Source organism: Amblyomma maculatum, chromosome 8 (assembly GCF_055883805.1).
Source record: "Amblyomma maculatum isolate TAMU_Amacu chromosome 8, ASM5588380v1, whole genome shotgun sequence".
Taxonomy (NCBI): domain Eukaryota; kingdom Metazoa; phylum Arthropoda; class Arachnida; order Ixodida; family Ixodidae; genus Amblyomma; species Amblyomma maculatum.
In genome coordinates this window covers 27,484,491-27,506,692 of record NC_139351.1, presented here as the reverse complement: position 1 = coordinate 27,506,692, position 22,202 = coordinate 27,484,491, and the positions used below count along the sequence as shown (strand labels likewise).

At 46.5% G+C, this 22,202-nt stretch overlaps 1 protein-coding gene across 1 annotated transcript in view; it reads right to left on the bottom strand.

Annotated features, from left to right (window-relative positions):
• Positions 1 to 9,617: 9,617 nt before the first annotated feature.
• Positions 9,618 to 22,202, bottom strand: part of LOC146180808 (proton-coupled folate transporter-like) — a 67,130-nt gene continuing 54,545 nt past the window's right edge. Inside the window, exons 5-6 of the mRNA XM_084575661.1 lie at positions 18,890 to 19,046; positions 9,618 to 9,759 (exon numbers count right to left, since the gene is read on the bottom strand). Of these exons, the coding sequence (XP_084431787.1) occupies positions 9,618 to 9,759; positions 18,890 to 19,046 (299 nt within the window). The remainder of the gene's footprint in view (positions 9,760 to 18,889; positions 19,047 to 22,202) is intronic.

The following is a 22,202-nucleotide window of genomic DNA, read 5'->3' as shown; positions in this document are numbered from 1 at the left end:
ATAAATGTTCTTACCACCACCACCCCCTCCAGCTCCGGAGCGTCTGCTAGCGACAGCGCCGGTGGCGCATTGCCGTCTGCAACTGTGCGCGGTCAGTTTATCGTGCTGTGAACTGTCCCGCAAGTCGTCAGACTTGCAGTACCTGCAAGGGAATGTAGTGTGCCATGCAACATGACGTCAGGGCGTGATACAAGACGTCCACCAAAAAGTGAGAGGGGTTCAACGCTGCTGTACCGAGTAAATTGTTGCGGTAAGTTGTGTTTACATGTGTTTCTATGGGTCGCCCTCCCAACTCGCACCCGCATACGTTTCGCGGCGTTTTAAAAATACTTCGCCTAGTTAATGAGATTTCATACTTTCGTGATCTGTTCTAGGATGTCCATGGTTGCTCTGTACCGAATAACAACATCACAAATGACCCTGTAAATTAGAAAACTGCTTTGGAATATTTCGCTTCCATGTACAGGGTGTTGCACAATTAGACCCGCGCTGTAGAATGCTTCTCCCAGCTAAACCGCGGAATCCTTGCAGTTCAGATTTCGCACAGAAATCACATTTTGTCGCTAGTATTTGTTAATACTAAATTTGTTTGTGGTACTTGCCTGATTCGATCAGAAGAAGTAAAATATTCCCATCGCCTGCGGCGGCGGCGACGCCAGACGAACCGCTGCCCCAGTGATGGGACTGGTGGCGCCACCTCATGCTGCTTACAACAACTCAAACCTTCTGCCAGAAACGCTCGCCCCCTCTTTTCCTGCTACAGAGTTGTTGTTAGCAGCATGAGGTGGCGCCACCAGTCCCATCGCTGGGGCAGCGGTTCGTCTGGCGTCGCCGCCGCCGCAGGCGATGGGAATATTTTACTTCTTCTGATCGAATCAGGCAAGTACCACAAACAAATTTAGTATTAAAAAATACTAACGACAAAATGCGATTTCTGTGCGAAATCTGAACTGCAAGGATTCCGCGGTTTAGCTGGGAGAAGCATTCTACAGCGCGGGTCTAATTGTGCAACACCCTGTATTTCTATGGGCGCTAAGCCTATTTTTCACCCCCAGTCGGACCACGCTGGCGATTGAGGCGCCACCGCTTCGCGCTTACCCCGATCTGTGACGTAAGAATATAGAAATAGAAATATATGTAAATACAACTTACCGCAACGTTTTGCTCGGTTCAGCAGCGTTGAACTCTTCTCATTTTTAGTGAACTTCTTGTACGACGCCCCGAAGTCATGTTGCATGACACACGTTACATTCTATTGCAAGTAATGCAAGTCTGACGACTTGCGAGACCGCTAACAGCACGATAAACTGACCGCGCACAGTTGCAGACGACCATATGCATTACCTAAGCTGTCGTTAGCAGACGCTCCGGAGCTGGAGGCGGCCGCGTTGGGTATCGCCAGCTACGCTGTCGTCTGCTGCAATGCGCGAATCTCGTTCGGTTCATATTGTCGTATGGCGTTTGACAACTGCTTTTAAATGTGATTCTAGCTGTCTGCACGTATCACTGGAGCGACAGTATTATCAAGCTTATTTACCCTATGCGGCAGCATATCAGACTGTAAGCAAAACTGCGCGATTCGCTACACCCAGCTTGCCTTTTGGCGGTGTCTGGATTCATAACGCAGGTTATTCGGGGAGTTTTAAAAGTAGACTTCCTCCGTAATGATGCACCATACTTTATCACACACTTCTTCAGAGCGCTGGTAAAAGTTGAACGACCGGCCACCACTTTTGCTGCTCTGCGAAATGAGAACCATATTCCGGTAAGTTGTGTTTACATGTATTTCTACGGGTCGCCCTCCCACCTTGCACCCCCATACGTTTAGCGGTGTTTTAAAAATACTTCGCTCCGGTACTGAGATTTCATATTTTGACGATCTGTTCTAAGATGTTCATAGTTGCTTTGTACCGAATAACGACATCACAGGTGCCCCGTGAAACGAGAAAACTGCTTAGAAATATTTCGGTTCCATGTATTCCTATGGACGCTAACCTTATTTTTCACCCCCAGTCGGCTGCGACGCCGCGAGCGCCCCCTTTGTTTGTAAACACGGTGTTGGTCTATAGGAAGGGAAAGGCGCGGTAACTGTCTTACTTGTTTTCTGTGGACACCGCAACCGCGCCGTAAGGGAAGGGAGGAAGGTGGGAGTGAAAGTGGAAAGAGATGAAGAGGAGCCGTAGTGGAGGGCTACGGAGTAATTTCGACCACCTGGGGATCTTTAACGTGCGCTGACATCGCACAGCACACGGACGCCTCTTCGTTTCGCCTCCATCGAAACGCAGCCGCCGAGGAACCCGGGTACTCCGGCACAGTAGTCGGGCGTCTTACCACTGCACCACGCTGGCGGGGCTCCGCTGCCTCGGGCGGACAGAAGCGAGAAAGTAGAGAAGAAAAAGTAGGAGAGAAAGACGCGCTCCGCAACAGCCGTCGTCCACCACCTAAGCGGTGGCGGGTGTAATGACGGCCAACAACAGATAAACATTCGATGGCAGGCTAGCCACCCCCCCCCCCCGCAAGCGGCGTTGACCTACCAGTCCCAGCTCCGTAGGGCCAGGAACAGCCACTCTTCACTACCCCCCCGGCGCACCCGGGGGAGAATATTTTTGCAGGTCTTAAGTGTCGTTTATAGGTTCTTTTTTATAGACGACATCAATGGTCAGAGGCTTCCACACGTAAGCCTCACACAATTTTAATGCGTAAGCAATGTCAAGTAATAATAATTAGTTCACAGTAAGAGAAAGACGCAGTATCTGTCAAACATGTTTCTGTGGAAACCTGAAACACGCCGTAAGGGAAGGAAGGAAGGTGGTTCAAAATAACGGCTTGAGGGGCTAGTTGGTGCTGCATAGTATTCAGAAATGTGGCGCAACAAACACAAACACAAGAGAAGAGACACAACACACGCGCTGAAGGAAGGCGGGATTGAAAGTGGAAATGGAGTAAAAGGAGCCCTAGTGAAGGGCTATGGAGTACTTTCGACCACCTGGGGATCATCATCATCATCATCATCATCAATAAATTTGATTTCCACCAATATGAAACTTTTTTTGGACCCCCCTGCACGCAGGCCTAACAGAGCCCTACTCAGGAGCCTCGCAAACTAAGGTCTGGTGAAGATACATTGTTGTTTCACGGTATCAGCCGACGGGTTGATGGCCTGTTGCTGTTGAACGGGCTTCTCGCTCTGCATCAAGATCTCCCAGGCTTCTCTATCTTTTGCTCGGCGCCCGGGCTGCCAGAAAATTCCCAAATTACGTGGTCGAGAGACTTATATGATTTCCCCCTTCTCCACGCAATTGCCTCCTCGTTTCCGTGGGAATAGTCGGGCTGCGGATAGACCTTCCTGCTCAGCATATAATGTTCCGGGATCTCGTATGAAATCAAGCTATCTGTCATGTCTATGCGAGAGGGCTGCTCTACGGCCGCCCGGTGATACAGAGCTCGGGCAAGCTCGTGTGCAGCCTCATTTTCTGCAATAGACGCGTGCGCTGTAATCCATATAATCTCTATATTACGTTCTATCGGCCTCCCCTCGAGGATGAGTTTGGCCTCTTCCGAGATTCTTCCTTTTCCAAAGTTCCGCACTGTGTTTTTGCTGGCACATAAAATTGTTCCGGCCTTGGTACCGACGCAAGCGAGCGCTATCGCCAACTCTTCCGCCGCACTGGCATCTCTCGTGCGGCTCGAAGCCGCTACCATTGATGCTCCTGCCCCGTCGACCACCGCGGATACAGCCACCTCGTGCTGTCCGCACGCCGCGTCTATGGTCTGCCGGTCGCTTCCTCATCTTCCTCTCGTAGGCCTTAGCCCTATGCTCTCGCCTTTCTTTGTTGTACTCGGGGTGCATGTTTCGCGGCATAGGTGGGACACGTATCTTGGCCCTGATTCCTGATGGGGTCTTTATTGTTGTTGTTGTTGTCCTTATAACTTATGGCACATACCCACAGAGAGGGATATCAGCCAAGAATTGGGTAGCAAAGAAAATTTTTGAAGTATACTTGCAAGGAATCTTTAACCTGCGCTGACATCGCACAATACCCGGACGCCTCTTCGTTGCCCTCGCTGCTGTCACGTGCCAATACGTCATTGATTGGTCATGGATGGATGGAATGGATGGAATATAGGAGCGTCCTCTTTGAAACGGGGTGGTAGCAGTTGCTATCATGCTCATTTTCCTCCCTATAACTTAATTCTTGTTTTAGATTGGTTAACTATGCCATCAATCTATTAAATTTTTGTTTCCATATTACCAACAATATGCCACTTTTTTGCTTTTAAACCACCAATTTTCCAGTCGTTTTTTGCTAGCTTCCACCGCAGGTTTATTCCCCCGGCCACTGGTATCTCTAAACCCCAGAGCTTCAGGAAGAGTGACAGCGCCTGCATAGACTTCCGGGTGGATACCATTACATTCGAGTACAATATTGTCAATTGTTTCAGCGGACTTACCACATGCTGCACATGCGTCCTCTTTATTGGTAAATTTCTTTTTGTAGCTGCGTGTTCTAAGGCGTGTTCAAAAAGTAGGGCACTGTCTCTTGAGTTATCAAAGAAAGCTTCCTTCCTGATCTACCCTTTCCACTTTCGGTATAATTCCACACACTGTTTCTTTTCCATTCAATTTATCCAATTTTTACCTTCTGTGTTTTTCACCTGTTGGTTAACGCTCTTTATTTCTTCGTCCTTGGGACCAGCATACTAACTGGTTATTTTCCTAGTTCTTTTCCTCCATTGTGAGCCAACGCTTTTTAAGTAGAGGTATTTAAATACTTTAGCTGCCCATCTGTTACTGTTCAATTTCCTCAGGCGTTCCTCATATAATATAATGAGCTTCCCGTACTTCGAAAGATGCCCAGCCCATATCTCCTTGTACCGCCTCATTTGTGGTTTTGCCGTGGGCACCTATAGTGCTAATCGTCCGACGGCTCTCTGATTTATATCTAATGTCGACTGTACCTCTCATTTTAGGCACAAAACCGCATTTCCGAAAGTAAGCCCGGGCACCATAATTCCTTTCCAAATACCCCTCAAACCCTCTTACCTTTTGTACCCCCCCAATGCCCTATGCTTCATTATCCCACGTCAGATTAACCACGTCAGATTAACCGTTCGGTCGAGAGAGGTGACTGTGGCAAGAATATGATGGGTGGCTAGTGTTGCCAAGCCTTTTAGGTAGTGGCGGTATGCAGCCTAACAATCGGTGCAAATTTCGGCTATGTCTGTCAATGGTGGAGTGGGCCAACGCAAGTGTTATGGTGGCCTCAATTCCGCCTCTGCAGGCGAATTAGTTCGGATAGTGGCGGCGGCCCCCACTATGCCATCTTCGTAAACTGCGACTGCTGTGAAAAATCCTACTTTAGAATTCTTTGCCGAGTCGACATACAGGATTTCGGAACGGCTGCTGTATCTTCTGGTGGAAAAAGGATGGTACCATCGCATAAAGCGTCAAGAAAATAATGTGCAAGTGATGAAGACATCGAAATAGACAGGAGAGGTAATATCGACGTACAAAATAGGTCACATGGCATTTGACTTCCGGTGGCTTAGGCTTAACGTTCGATGGCAGGAAATTTGAAATGTTTGAATACGAACGAGCGGGAAAGGGCGTCATTTGCGTGCACAAATGGATGGAAATGTTACAAAGTGTGTAATGAGAGGTAATCAACTACCTACAGTCTGAAATGTTTCAAGAGCACTGCAGAATCCATAACGCAGAAATGCGAAAGCTTAGCGCTGCTGCACAAGGTACATCGCGCGCCCCTTGTCGAACGTTGTGTTCCACTTCACCTTGAAACCCCTTGACCCCTTGAATCCACTTGTCTCCTGCGAACTTCTTAACTCATCCGCCCACCTTTCTGCCTCCCCCTTCAACGCTTTTTTTCCCTTGGAATCCAATTTGTTACCCTAAGCAACCATCGGTTGTCCTCTCTATGCATTACATGCCCGGCCCATTTCTTCTTATTTCCACTAGAATGTCATTAACTCGAGTTGTGGGAGTAATATCCAAGGGGATGTAGGCCAATAGTATCAAGAATGTGACGGCCAGCCAGGGTGGAGGAGAGCCGATCAAGTTGGGCTGATCGATGAGCCTCGGTAAGTTCGACTAGGGTATTGTACACCCATCTTAGGAAGGCGTTCATTCGACATGTGGCGGGGACAGAGGTGGGAAACCTCATGAGGTCAACATCAACTTCAAAACAACCTCAAAGTCATGCGTGAGGTGAGGTTGAGGTGAGGTCGGCTACAGCCGAAATTGTTTTGAGTAAGGTCGGCGATGAGAACTCAACCTCATGCGTGAGTTTGAGGTTGAGTGAGGTCGAAACTTAGTGAGGTCGGCTTGTGAGGTCGAACTTATTATTACTTTCTCACAGCGATAAAACAGCCGGCAAAACGCATTTCGTAATGCTTGTCGTGTACATTATTTTGGTTACCAACGGCCACGTACCGAAAAGTTTGTGTATGTGTGTGTGTGCGTGTTGCGGTCGACGCAAAAAAAAATGTCGGAAAGAGCAGCGCCGCCTCCCAGGCCTCCCTAGAAGGGTGGGTAATGAAGGATTGAGAACAGTGGGGATTGGATGGACAGGCCCAGACCATGTGAAAAACGTCCGAGAAGGTCGCTCCACACAGGCTGCAGCCCCAATCAAAGTCTGTATTGAAGTGCTTCATGACTACCGGGCACAGCATTGTGCTTGTACAAATTTTGAGAAGGAGCCTTTCGTCTGCTCTCCGGAGCGCACGAGGCAGCGGAGGTGGCTCAGTTACAGAGCCAGTAGCAGGCCCGTGCATTTTCTTTTCCTCCTTCCTACAGCTACAACAACCGGTAGGGCCAAACCAAGCGTTTCATGCATGCCACTACTCAGAGGCGTCAAGTCCTTCTTATCCTACAGACACGTCACGCATGAGCTAAATGGGTTGTTTGTGAAGACCGCTTCAATTGGATTGGATTGTAAAACACTTATTTCGTCGCTCAAGCAGGTCTGGAGAGACCTACTAGATGGCCGCTAGTCCATGGCTGGTAGAGACCTCCCGCTCGATGGCCCGTAGTTGGATCTTCGGGTCCGAGCTGACCAGCACTGCTTCCCACCGTTCAGGAGAAGGGCGCTGTATTAATTCCACCTCAGGCGGATCACTTGCGTAGTTCCAGGAATGTGGTCGCATGTCGCTATTTCGCCGCACTTTCTGCAGTTTGGGTTGTACTGGCCGGGTACAAGAGGGCAAACACCATCGGATTTAAGAGGGAGCGTGTTTGTAGTCGGCGCCAGGTAACTTCCTGCGCCTTCGTAAGGATTTGTGGGGAGGCGGATATGTGCACCTTTCCAACCTGAAGTGGTGGGTAATATCATGGAAATAAATTAATCCATCCCTCGTAAAATTTGGGTCGGAGGACGTGCTCACTGCCCGGTCGAGAAAACCTCAGGCTTGCGCGTGAGCCGCCTCGTTCCCCGATTAGACGAGCGGGCCGTAACCCAGATTAGTTCAATTTCTCTAATCGGAGCAGGGGTGCTTTGGAGGATGCGGATGCAGGTAGACGTGATGCGGCACCTTGCAGAGTTACAGTTCGAAAGTAATATCGGCTTAAAAAACTGGAAATTTCGGCTGCCATTCAATAGCTTAAAGAGCGTGATAACTAGGGGATATTGAAAGATCTGGTGGACTGATAAGATATGATGTTCATAATAAGGGACAAGCATTAGTGGAAAAAGTGCTGCAGGTGATAATGCGGATGGCCTGATTTGTATATGCTGTGCAGACGATAAATGGCAGTTGTAAGTATTTCCCCAAACGACAATCCCGTAAGTGAGGCAACTGTGAATTAAAGCATAATACATAAATAAGATAATGTAACAAAGAAAATATGGGAGCGCTTTAATGAGATCTCGGATGCCAAACATAGATATTTTTTTCAGATGAGCGATGGTGGGCTGGGAATTTAGGTGCAGAATCAAGAATAACGCCCAGAAAGCTAGTGTTATCCGAAGCTGGAATAGTGTAAGAACAGATGGTTAACGTAGGAGTGCATGGAAGGATTTTCTGGCTACTTTTGAAGATTAAAAACTTTGCTTTAGTGGGGTTAATAACCAGGTGGTTATTGAGACACCATTTTATTATGTTACGTAAAACGGTATTCAAATCAACAGTAAGATCATCAATGAACCTGTTAGATATTGACACGGTTTTATCGTCAGCGTATAAGACACAGTGAGTTGGACTAATAGAAGTAGGAAGGTCGTTAATATATAATATAAACAGTAAAGATCCTAAAATAGATCCCTGAGGAACACCTTGGTCAATAGGCTTAGCTAGAGAGGTAGTTTTATTAATATTGATTATTTGTTTACGATCTTGTAAGTAGATTTTCATAAGAAAAGATACAGGGCCTACTATGCCATTACATTCTAGTTTCTTTAGCAAAATCAAATGGTTATTCCTATCAAAAGCTTTTGTGAAATTTAAAAACACTGAACCAACAAATTCGCCATTATCAATGCCATGCTTTATAAATTCAGTCAAAGAGACGAGAGCCAAGGTATTTGAGCTGCCGGACCTAAAACCAAGCTGACAGAGGGTAGTAATATTAAATTTATTTAGATAATTGTCTATGCGACTGATTATTAATTTCTCAATTACCTTTTTACGAGATGATGATATAGATATTGGACTATAGTTAGATATTATTTGTCTGCCACCTTTTTTGAACATCGGGATGACTTTCGCTGTTTTAAGGCAAGCAGGAATAACGCCATTATTTAAAATGAGATTAATAATATGACAACGCGGTTTGGAAACCAGATTAGCAACAAGTTTCAGGTGCCGTGCTGCTCGATTCGTATGTTGATGTTGAAAATTATGTTGAAAATAATGTTGCTCGATTCGTACACAAAAACGGATTTGGCCTTCTATTTGATGAATTTGTATATTGAAGTACGTCCAATGCGCCCAGTTAGGTGGCAATGCCAAGCATATCGCCCCTTGAGCCGCGCCTATGTATATTCATCTTATCGTTCGACCGGCTAAATGCAGGTGCCGCTAAGCTACCTCAACCGACCACCACATGTGCTATCGAAATAGAAACTCACAAATGAAAATGTCGCAAGTGTTAATCGGTATAAAGCACTAAATACAAACTCTGCTATCAACAGCGTGAAACAAAACTATAATCATGACTAGAACACAATCCCAATTGGCACTCGTTTTGTCAGCGAAAATCATCAAAAACACGCGAGTGGTATTTCATATACCCACTTATAAGTGATCGTCAAAAGCTGCTTAATAGTGCTTGCAACGCTAGCTTGAAGGGACTGCACTTGCTGAAAGCACTCGCGCAGATGTGTTCAATGCACGTCGCTTCATATAGTTCACCCAAAACAGGGGCTGAAGTTGCATGCACGATCAGTACATTGGTGACTGCGGCAAAGCTTTCAGACAATGGCATCCCTGCTTACACCGCCGAACGCTTGGTGGACGTTGCGTGGTGTGTCGCACTTCCCGTGGGAGCAAGCTGCAGACGACTGCTGACATAGGTGGGTGCATTAGTAGGACCACAAGGACAAGACGGATCAACTTGAGTAGATGCACAGCGCTGCCTGGTCAGGGAAGGACATCTGCTGCGCCATCTATTTGTCGGCGGTGGCTCTCGAGTAGGCCGACCCTGTAGGAGCGCAGTTATAGTCTTCGCCTACAGCAGGAATATGCTCAGGTTCCTTTGGCGGCGGCGGACAGATGCAGGGGGGCTCCCGGTATGCAAACCAGCAGTACCTGCGCCAATGTTGCCAAATTCAGGCGAGCTCTCGCGCAAACGAGTTAACAAGCGCTGACTGAAATCTTGAGTACTGCACCCAACTGTGTCGTAAACGCGAGCTTGAAAAGTTTATATTACAGTGTGCACCAACCCGTGTACAACACTCGCGTGGCGTAGTTACTTGCATAAAAGCCACCAGCATGTCTCAGCTCCTAGCCTTTAGAAGCAGCGCCTGCGCGGGAACAGATGATGTCCAATCTGCACGAGCCGCAAGGCACGCTGGGTAATTCTGACTTCAGGATCTTTCTGCGAGACGCGCGTCTGCTGTGCTGTGCTTGAAACTCTACATCGACAAGCTTAAATTCGACTCTTAGCGTGTTTTATAAGCCCGAATGAAGTCGCAGAAAAGGTCATAATGATCTGCACACATGTTATGACCCTATTTAACGTTTCGTATTTGATGAAAACGGGTGAAAAAGTATTGCAAGTGCAACCATTACAATGTCTGTCGTCTGTTCGCGCTGAAGTTTATCATGCATCATTCAGTCGGTGAAAGTTCGTGTTTCGTTGACGTTATCATGCAGTCGCTGCATATATCTCTAAAATATACTAGAGTAAGCATTCTTTGGAGGTATTTTGCTAGCAGAAGCCGGATAATTAGACTGCCGGCAGCCGAAGTTTAGCGAAACGTAGGAGCAGACTGTTGCGCAAGTTTTAGCTGCGACGGCAGATAGCTGAAAGCATGCAAATACCAGGAGGACATAATGCACTTTTTGTTGCAGCCTTTACAAAGCTTTATCGGTTTATGCCGCACTGCCCAAGAGAGTCAGAGCAGCTAGGGTTTCTGGTCTTGCGATGCACTGCAGCTGTGTGCAAGCACGCCTGGTACATCACGTTTTAATTTCTCAGCTAAATTTGTGACATGCGATTCTATCAGCTGTTGTGCTATTCTTTCAGAAGATCTAGATTTACTTACCAGTGCTTCAAAACCTTAGACGTATGCACAATATTCGCTATTTTAGTTTGCAGGCTCTTGACAGTTAGCTCCACTGATTTTGTTTACATGTGTGCTAGTTTTTTTTTTCTTCTGAAAACTGTAGGAGGTATCCAATGCCAAAGAACTGTGTCACGGTTAACATCATACTGTCAATCAATGAAACAGGAGGATCACGAAAAAAATAATAAAAATCTCTCTCAAGCATTTGATTATCACTTGAGTTGTATTACGAAAATGCAACTGCATGATGTATATGAGTTGCATTTTTAGCACTGCTGTATTCATTTTACATGCATCATACCCCAACATGTATGTAGCCAAGGCTATATGGTTAAAAAGCTCTACTAATGCTTGTTGAGGGCCTGGGTTGGCTAGTAACGTAGCTATTCCGGCAGTCAGAGAGACAATATATCCACTTGCCGAGGCTGCAGTGCATGCGAGAAAACCCCACTCATAAACAAAATTAACTAGAATAGTGTGTGGGACATTTTACGCTATTCACATACAACTGTGGAAGCTCTCCGTGCTTGGAATTTTCATACTTGATTCCCCAATACTGATTGCTGCATTACATCGCTCAAAAAAGGGAAGTACTAAAGCCTTCTTTACTAACCTTATTCAAACTCTAGAATCTGTCTAGAATCGCGCTGCAAGATTTACTTGTTCCGACTACTCATATCACACCAGCGTCTCCGCACTTAAATCTCGGCTTAACCTTCCTACATTGCCTGTCGTCGCAACATCGCTCGTCTTTCCTTATATCACAAACTTTATCATACCTTTGAAACTACTCCTATCACACGTGCTCATCGCATTTCTCGTAACTCTCACCCTAACGCTGTCTATCCAATCAAAGCCCGCACCGATACATATTATCAGTCTTTTTTCTTGAAAACAACTCGAGACTGGAACGGCCTTCCATCCGAAGTCGCAACCATCACCAACCTCAGCCAATACAAAACCGCCATCAAAGATAGTTTGTATTCATATTAAATTTAACAGCCCACCCCTCATGTAATGTCCCCGGACCTTTGAGGATTAAATAAATAAATAAATAAATAAATAAATAAATAAATAAATAAATAAATAAATAAATAAATAAATAAATAAATAAATAAATAAATAAATAAATAAATAAATAAATAAATAAATAAATAAATAAATAAATAAATAAGAAGCATGGTTTTAATGGCGTCTCTTGAAACCACCAGAGACTCCAGGATGCGAAACCATATATATCTTCCAATCAAAGCTGGGAAGAGCCTGTAACTATTTTGCTGTTGTGTACTTTGGGCTTGGGGTCTGGTTGGATAGGAAAATTAGATTGTGTATACATTCAGATGTTTCCAGTAGGCAAATAGGCTGTTAATGCATGCATACTGAAATGCTGGAATGTATAACTTCTGCACTATATAGAACGAGAGGATGAAGATGGTTTACACGGTATGAAGAAGCACTGAACAGACGAAGCCAAGTCCACTTGTCGAAAGGTTGGCTCGACTTGCGAACTGGGGTGTCCCGGGCCCTTCACCCTCGTTCAGTGCTCCTTCATACTTCTGCACTATATGCAATGTGTTCGAGGTAAAGGAGTCAAATACGAAAAGCCAGGCATAAAGTCAACTCGTCTTGTGGTTCTTCCTAATGAAAACATCAACTTAAAGAGGTATTAACGCTTAGCACAGCTTTGCTACAGGCACAAAGAGAAACAGTCAGGCACAAGAAAATAGCCATAGGTAAAAGTGACTAGTCTTTATTACACAGCCATGAAGTAAAGGTTCTTGGAAATGGGAAACCGTTCTCATACTCTAATTACACCTCATATTACTTTCTCCAGCAGAACTTTTGCAGCACATTGTTTTACAGCATGTGATTAATGACCTCCAAGGAGTGAGGAATAGTAAATTGTGACAAAATGCCTAGTACAGGCTGTAGAAACGAGCTTCAATAGACCTGTGGGCGAGTAATAGCAAGCTGTAAGAAAATACATAGCACCGAGCACAGAAGTCTTGCCTCGGCAAGATTCATGCTTCTTACCCTTAGACATAAAAGCTGCTAGCTAGGCCAGCCTCTGCCTACCTTGCAGAATTTTGCACTTCTTGAGATAGCCAATGGCCACCAGCGCCTTGTTTTCCATCTGAAGGCCACGCAGCGAATGAAAATAACACATAAACTTTATGTATGCAGCACCTTGCATATGCATCACAAGTAGCTAATATAGATACATTCATTTAATTTTCGCACGTACACGTTGAGCAGCACCTAAGCCATTATAAAACTACTTTGCTGAACAGAAAAATTTGGTTTTATACCATGCATCTCAGCTGTCAGCTATTCTACGTGCCATATATACAATGCAAGATAAAAAATAGCTGAACAATATGTTAGTGCTGTCCAATAAGTGAAGATTTCACGATTCTTATCTAGAGTATAGAAAAATGCTATCAAATTTTATCCCTGCGACAGTCTTTAACTGTCTCTTTTTCTACACAAGACAACAATAAACACCACAGCACAAGCAGGAAACTTTATCAATCTTGCTTGTATTTCTCCGCAATTTCCGCGTGCTCACGCTGATTGCTTCGCTGGTGAAAGCATATGTTTCGTTATCTGGAGCGAAATCAGCAAATGCTTACACAACAATGTATACACTACAATGTATAAACAACAATGTATAAGTCTTACAAATTCTAACGGTGACACGCTGACCTAGTCAGGCAACGAGACCAACCATCGACAGCTGATTGGTAAGCACTCGCCGTGGTTCTAGAAATTTTCATTTAGCAGAAATGGTAGGGGATAAAGTTAATCACTACTTATAATATCATATCACGCTGTACTGACGGAGGCCAAACAACACAATTTGCAAACCTTTTGAAGACGTGGAATGACCGCTCGCTGCTACCGTCATCGTGCGAAAACAGCTGCAGCGCATAGCCCGAGAGAGAACTTGGTGCTTTTGAACGATAGCAAACAACGTACTTCACAAAATTTTCTAGCTTTCACAGCGCTATCCAACACTTGCCATTGACAAAATACTACAAATAAAGCCTCGTGTTCCATGTGCAGTTCGCCGTCGACGGTCAGCCAGCGGATCGCAACGGCCAACTAGTTTTCGCCGTTCACAACTTGACGGCACTCGGAACATCTTGTATCGCGTTCTAGTTGAGTTGCCGAAGTTGGAAGCCGAGCGCAACACCACATTGCCAGCACATTGAGTGCAAATATCAATAGAATAAAGGTCGAAACCGCACGCCTGCAAGCAATGCCAGCAGAAACCAAACCACAAAAAACGACCCGGAAGTCAAAATTCACGTGACAAATCCTCGCCGTGACGCAATGTCCGCCAAAACTTGGACACCACCTATAGGACATGAAAACAAGGTTGGAACGAGAAAGTTTCTCGAAACATATATTGGGGTACTTAACATCTGTTTTTAAGGCGAAAGCTTTTAATGGCTCATACTCGCGGCCATGACCCTGTCCATCCGGCCACGGGAGGTTTCACACTTCTTCGCAAGATTCCGCGGGAAACCGCGAGAGTGTGCCTTTAATGAGTCATACACGCGGGCATGACCTTGTTCATCCGGCCACGACCAAGCCACACCTTAACTAGTATTAGTAATAGTTATGGCTAATGACTAACGGGTCACTAACCAGTAATAACTAATGTCTAACTAGTCGCTAACTAGTACCAACTGATTACTAACTAGCACTAATTAGTCATGACTAACTATAGTCAAGGGTAATGACAGAGATGACTGACAATGACGTCATCGACAATTACGTCATGACCGGATGTAAAGTCCTTATGACGTCATATTCGGACATGTTTAACAGCCGGAACTAATTATAATGACGTCACATCCGGCTATGACGCCACCAGACAATTCACGCATATAGACCAACACTGTTACAAAGGCGCTCGCCACGCAGTAGCAGACTGGGGGTGAAAGATAGGCTTGGCGCCCATAGGAATACATGGAAGCGAATGTTTCCAAATCAGTTTTCTAATTTCACGGAGAACCTTTGATGTCGTTATTCGGTGCAGAGCAACCATGAACGTCCTAGAAAAAATAGTCGAAGCATGAACTGCCATTTTAAAGACGAAGTACTTTTGAAACACCCGAAACGTATGGCGGTGTGAGTTGGGAGGACGACTCATAGAAACACATGTAAACACAACGTACCGCAATTTTTCTCCTTTCGATGACCACCAGCAGAAGTGGCCGAGATCTATTTTTATAACGCCGCTAAAACTATGTGTGGAAAGCATACACACCGCTGTCAGGTTTGCTATCCGCTGAGTGTTTTGTTACGGAAGCAACACAACGCTAGTCGGTAAGCCATTTCGCGGAGCCCCCGATGAGCCAAGAACGCCGACGCCATTCCAAGAACTGACGCCGCCCTATATGACCTATGACGATGTCACCCCATAGCCTGTCGCCGGTTCTTTGACTTACGCCGAAATGGTTGCATGACCTCTGCCGTTAACTTACACTCTACCGTAAGTGTCTGTGCAAGCGCCAGCACCCTATGTTCGACCGGTTCCAAGACCACGCAATCCCTGGCGCACGACAGACAATCGGCCAATTTGCTACATTCGCTGGCTGGCTGGGCATATTTCCCGCTATTGCCGAAACAGTCTCCCAGTGTCAGCACCACCTACCCAAGGTTCTCGGTACTGGTCTTCGACGCCTCAGTATTCTGCGCCTGCTGAGCCTCCAGCAAGCCGTCATCACTCCCCAGACCGCTCAGCCAACACCGACAGTCTTTTACCGTAGTCGCGACGCCGCTCTATCTCTCCAATGTGACGTCGACTGAATGCTTCACGTGAGGAAAACTACAGGCCGCAGTTCCTGAGGCGAGAACTGCGACCCCATTGAACTTTCTCGGACACGGGTGTTCGACGGGGTGCGTCACTGGATACGTACCAGGCCATTACCACTTATTACAAAGAGCTCGGGGTGAGCCTGCCTCCTCCGCACGCTTCACTCAGCCGAGAACAGGCTACCACGTGGCTGCTGCTGCAAACGCGGTCGCAGCCAAATTTTCCCTGGACGTATGCCAAAATCTTTTCCGACTTAGTAAATCCGTACTGCCAACTGTGCGGCGAGCCTGCCACCTTAGATCATATAATCTGGGACTGTGCGGAGGGTCCACCTCCAGCAGATCTAGTACCATCTCCCTCGCTGGAACACTGGGAAGCTGTTCTCGCCATCCGGGACCCAGACGTCCAGTCCCGGGCCTCCGCAAGAGCGCAAGAGGTCGCTGACAGACTTGGACTGCCTGTCACCTGGAGCAGCTGAATGCAGCCCAAGACAAAAACAATCTAAATCGCTGACAAATAAAGTTTCTTTTCTCTCTCTCCAAGTCCTCATCTACTGCCAGCCAATCTCATTGAAGTTTTCGTCGAAGGTGTTTCTGTAATGGCCCAACTGAACACTGGTGCTGCGGTTTCGGTAATGGACTCAAAACTTAGTAACTCTTTACAGAAACGCCAATTGCAGGGCTTTCGTTGCGAACGGCCAGCACTCAGCAAATCAAGCCTTTAGCAGCGTGCACCGCTCGAGTAGTGATCGAGAATCGCCTTTATATAATTGAGTTCGTCGTGCTGCCAAGTTTCTCACACGCTGTAATTTTAGGCTGGGATTTCCTGTCGCATCATGCTGCTATATTCGATTGTGCTTGCGCTGAAATAGGATTTTCTGCGCTGCCCGAGCCCGTTTCAGACAACGCTCCTTCTAGTCTATCCGCTAAAGCCCTCGTCGCCGAAGACATCGATATTCCTCCTCCTTCGTCCCTGCTTGTAAATATCACCTGTGACTCTGTGTGCAATGAAACTATCCTCTTCCCGCCATCACATACATTTCTGCGCCGAAAGTGCCTTCCGTTGCCCTATGCTTTACTGACTATTTCCGCTGGCTCCTTAGCGCTCTGGTTCTCTAACTCGTTTAACTACCCCACTGCTTTGCGCCACGGTGAATATCTTGGGAGCCTACAACCCATTGCATCTCTTCTCCATGAAGAGACTGACGACGCGCCGCGCCTCGCTATGGCTGCACTCAGCCCTTCACTTTCTGTATCACCTCCCTCTTCCACAGACCTGTTCCGCCACTCGATCGAAGCCAGTATTTCCGAGCTTCAGCGAGCGCAGCCTCTTGCCATCCTTTAACAGTTGCTCCTCCTCCGACTCCCATCAAAATTTCCTCTCACTCATCGGATCAACGCTGGGGACTATGCACCACTGTGAAAGCGGCCCTACCGTGTCTCTGCAACAGAGCGCCAGGTTATCGAAGAGCAAGTAGACCAGATGCTCCAGAGCGGCGTCATTCAGCCCTTAAACAGCCCTTGGGATTCGCCTGTTGGACTTGTTAAAAAGAAGGATGGTTCAATCTGCTTCTCTGTAGATTACCGCCGACTTAAGATTGTAAAGAAAGACGTCTATCCTCTTCCGCGCATAGACGACGCTCTGCACTGCTTTCAAGAGGCTGAATTCTTTTCCTCCCTAGATTTACGTTCCGGATAATGGCAACTCCCGATGAAGCAGCCGACCGCTCTAAAACCGCTTTTGTTACTCCAGACGGCCTGTACGAATTTACTGTTATGCCTTTCGGCCTTTGCAATACTCCTGCAACATTTGAGAGAATAATGGACGCCATTTTGCGTCGACTGAAATAGAAGACCTGCCTCTGTTACCTCGACGACACCTTCGTCTTTTCTCCTGACTTCGACACTCATCTCTACCGCTACCGCCTGAAGCACATTTTGACCTGACTTTATGATGCCGGTTCGCAGCTCAACTTAAAGAAGTGTCGTTTTGCCGCCCTTCAACTGACCACTTTAGGGCACGTTGTCTCCAAGGAACGAGTTTCTCCAGACCCGGCCAAACTTTGTGCTGTCCATGATGGAATATAGCGCGAAAAAGTACACGAAGGCGTGTACTTTTTCGCGCTATTTTCCATCATGAACGTTAACGAACTCGCCCAACTTTCGGCATTACTTAGTGCTGTCGATGCCTTTCCCAAGCCGAGATCCATCAAAGACCTTCGCAGCTTCCTAGGCTTGTGCTCCTACTTTCATCGGTTCATTCGAAACTTCGCCTCTATTGATGCTCCTTTGACGCAGTTTCCGTTAAGCAGTTCCGACTTTTCGCTGTGATCACCGTCATGCGGTGATGCCTTCAATACGTTGCGCCGCATCCTCACGACACCGCCCCTCCTGCGTCACTTGACCCGACGGCCCCTACTGAGGTACACACCGACGCCAGTGGTGTCGGTCTCGGCGCTGTACTCGTTCAGCGGAAATCTGGATTTTCCGAATTTGTCGTCGCCTATGCAAGTCGCACGCTCACGAAGGCGGAGTCAAATTACTCGGTCACTGAAAACGAGTGTTTGGCAATAGTTTGGTCCAACTAGGATTACCGCAAACGTCCGCTTTCCCATCTCTTCAGAACGAACTTAAAGACGGAATACTAGGAACAGCTACGCGGAACACGTGTGAACGCAAACGACGCCTGGTATTCTCTGGGACAAAGAAAGAGCCTTTCTGTAGCAGCCACGACAGCCGACAAGAACTGTGGTACCCGTCTTGCTGATCATTAAGCAGTGAGCCCTCGACATAAATGTCGGCGCGCCATCAAAATGCAAGTGGGATGCCATCGAACCCCGATAGTTATTTGTGACTATCTTCACAGCGTTCAAGCCTGTGCACTACTACGGAAGCTTGAAGAGCAAACAAGGCACAATTCGTGCCCTGTGCACGCACCAGATTTCTTAACGGATGGAAGGGTGTGATTATTCTTCAACGAATTGATCGAGCTCGTCTCGAAGACAGCCTACCATGATTCGCGGGGAAAAAGCGCGAAGGGAAGAGATAAATTCTCTCTTCGCGTGACAGCCAAAATGGCTGGCCTGTCTCGTGTTAAACTGCAAGTAATAGGTGCGTGCTGCCTGTTTTCACCTTCCCGCGCCCTCCTCAGAGCACACCGACATTGTACTGCTTTGGCTTCCTGAAGGCGAGGCCGTTACGATACCACCGCAATGTGTTTGGGAAATAAGTAAATAGCTGACAAAGTCAAGCCCCTCCACCCCTCGAAACATACTACGAAATGCATTGCGCTTATGAGTCGAGCGTGTGGTGGAGAAGCTTACACGACTGAGGCAAGCGGGTAGATCTCGAAGAGTACGTAGACGAAATAGGGCAGCCCCGGGTAGAAACTAATGCAGGCGTTGTACACCTGCGAGCCGAACACCGAGGCCACGATGGGTGTCAGCGCCTCCACGGCGATCCACACGGAGAACACCTGCGCTGCGGAGGGAGAGACACTGAGCGGCAGCGCTAACCGGGCACAAACAACTGTCGAAAGTAATGCAACTTTCTCACGAGCTAACTTCCTTTGCGCAGCGATATCAACAAAGATGGCTGCTCGCAGACTTGGCCCAGGGTTGATAGTGGCATTGCCTCTGTGATAATAATCTGTAACTTGATATACTACGCTCTTTTGGGTGGCATTGAATAATTGCCACACGGTAGTAAAATATGGTTTGCCGCGTATGCTCAGAGGTGCGTGCCACTGACACGTGTGGGCGTTAAAACCGTGAAAACATTTGTAGAAGCAGGGTCTCCAGCCTAGTGCATGAATTAGCGAAATGTATTATAGCTTTAGCTTCGCTCCATTCCGCCGTCGAACAATTTTCTTGATTATTTTTTCAAAGCACGCGCGATCACATACGACACTAAAGGATCCTTAGCCAGAGGCTAGTCGTGGATCCCAAAATAGATACCAGTGGATACAAGTGAGTATATTGACGATTTGCTAAGAACAAAATACATATTAGTGCGGAATGAGCATGCGATACAAAGCAACATTTACAAGCTAAGTCACTATCATAAAAATATACGCAATGAAACAAGAAAAGCTATTCTAAAATCCGATTACCATGTTCAATGAATTAACAATATTATGCCATGCCACGCAGGTAGAGCATGCAAATAGAATCGCTTTATTGAGGCGCTTCTACACGAAAGAAAAAATTCTCCAATGCTCCAAAGCGTATTTGGTGAACGTATGACGAAGCATGAATTAGCATTCTGTATATACCTCATGTTCCACATTCATCTACCCTCGTCACAGCCACACATTTTGTTCTTTTGGTACCCACCTTCCGGTAGCAAATTTCTCCCTAGCTACTATCGCCGCCTGTCGACTCTTTCCCGCACAAAGTATTTCCTTTACGCTCTTGCTACACCATCTCCTTTCCACGGTAAACACACTCATGTGTGCTCATTCTGGCGAAGCCTCAAGGGCAAAAGACAGGAACGAGAGAGAGACATGTTCCTGTCGTTTTTGTGCTTAAAGCTTTGTCAAAATGAGCAAACTCCACTAAGTAGCCCAGGAAACAGCCTTGCTGGCCCTCCGGTTGCCCATATGTCCGCTGTCTTGATACTGCCTTCTTTCCAGGATAACCATCCCCTGGAAGGTTTCGGTAGAAAACCATGTACTGTATGGTTACGCGTTTCTATGTTCTCGGCATACTCTCTGCATTCTACGGCAACAATCATCCGGCTGGCTACTTTTCCATCATCGACAGATATAAATCCCCTTTCTTTCCACGGCAGCCATCCTCCGTATAGCCTCAAAGGCAAGCATCCCCCTCCTCATAGCATGAGTCGCTCTGGGCGTTAAACCCCATAAACTAAACCCCCTCCTCCCGCCTTACGAATTCTTTCTCTCGATCTTTATACGTACCCACTCCCACGGTAACCAGGCCGTGTGTTTTATTACGAAAGCAATACTACGCCAGGTCTAACCATTTGTCGCTGTGTGCCGTGTCCGTGCCCGTGGTCCCTCATAAAAAAGAAACAGCCTGCCATGACATCCGAATTCACGTTATCCCTATTCCACGGGCAGCTGCCAACTCGGATTGCTCCTTCCATATGGGAGGGTGATGTCAGAATCAGTCTGCCAGAACCGTTTGCAATCTCGTTACCCCTACGACACGCAGGCACGTAGAGGAATAACGTAGCAGGCAAAAGAAGCTTCCGCCGTTGCTTTCGCAATTCAACTAGGGTCAACCAGAGCTAAACCACAACTAACTTTTTATAACGATTGTTGCCTGAGGGCAAAAAGTAATATGTAAGAATAAAATAAAAAGGGGTATTCAATGAAAAAAAAAGGGTTGGCCGCTCTAATAAAGCTCAAGAGGGAACGATGATGAAGCCCCTAAGTCCAAGCATAGTAGGATGACGGGTTGTTTGCAGAAAAACCCACTGCTGCAAGGTGACGAATTTTCGTCGCCTTCAGTGCCGAGCAAACGCACAAGTCGTTGATATCTGCCACACTTTTCTTGAAGTTACAGACAGGACACCCTGGACGTGGATATAAATATCAAATTGGAAGCTATGTTAAGTCACAGCGGGCGACCCCACACCGTAGTACAACCTCCTCTGCGCGGGAAAGAGCGCTGGGAATGGTTACCGCGTACGGACGGAAAAGAGTTGGTATTTGTTGCCAGATATGCTCCTCTATTGTGAGAGAGGGTAACATCATCCATAGTGAGCAAGCGTGGCATTGATGAGGATAGAGTCACCTGTTCCTGTGTATTTCCTGTGGCAATTACATTGTGGTTACGACAAGAACTGAGTTAGGAGCGCTTATCAGCCGACGCATTTCTGCAATAATGGTGCTATCAGGCAAAATCAGGGATTTTGACCGGCAGCTCAGAGTTTATAAGGCGACTTGAAGCGCCCTTTTCCGGTAATTAGGTTGTAACATGTCGGGGCCGTAGGTTAGATGTATGAACAAGATCGGAGTTCACCCAGTATGAGCGCCAAAAGAGTTCCCCAAAGGCATGCGAAGAAATGCGAGCGACACTATACAAATGGAAGAAGTCACCTTAACAAAACTTCATATGCGAATTTATGGAGCAAGGTATTTTAACGCCTTTTCTGACTATTATCATTTATATACCGTTCACCTGCGTTCACCTGCAGTGCTGATGGCCATTATATTGGCACAGAATTCTTGATCCAACCTTGATCCGATAATAATGAAATATAATTTACTTTTTTCATTTGAATAATTGACTACTCAAATTATTGGACTCTATCATGCAAATAGTATTCGACTTGCTGTGCACTGCACTTGTGTAGACCACGCCGATGTATCTAGCACCATATTTAAAATAAAAATCTGTAAATGTTAAAAAAATTATAGGGTATCTTCGATGTCTCTTAAAAGGAGTACTGCTGAAGCCTACCCTTCTTATCATTTGCCTCTTAGCTCTTATCGTTTGCCTCTTATCGTTTCCCTCATTTTATTTGCCTCTGACCAATTGCTTCATATCGTTTGCCTCTTATCGTTTCCCTCATTTTATTTGCCTCTTACCAATTGCTTCATATCGTTTGCCTCTTATCGTTTCCCTCATTTTATTTGCCTCTTACCAATTGCTTCATATCGTTTGC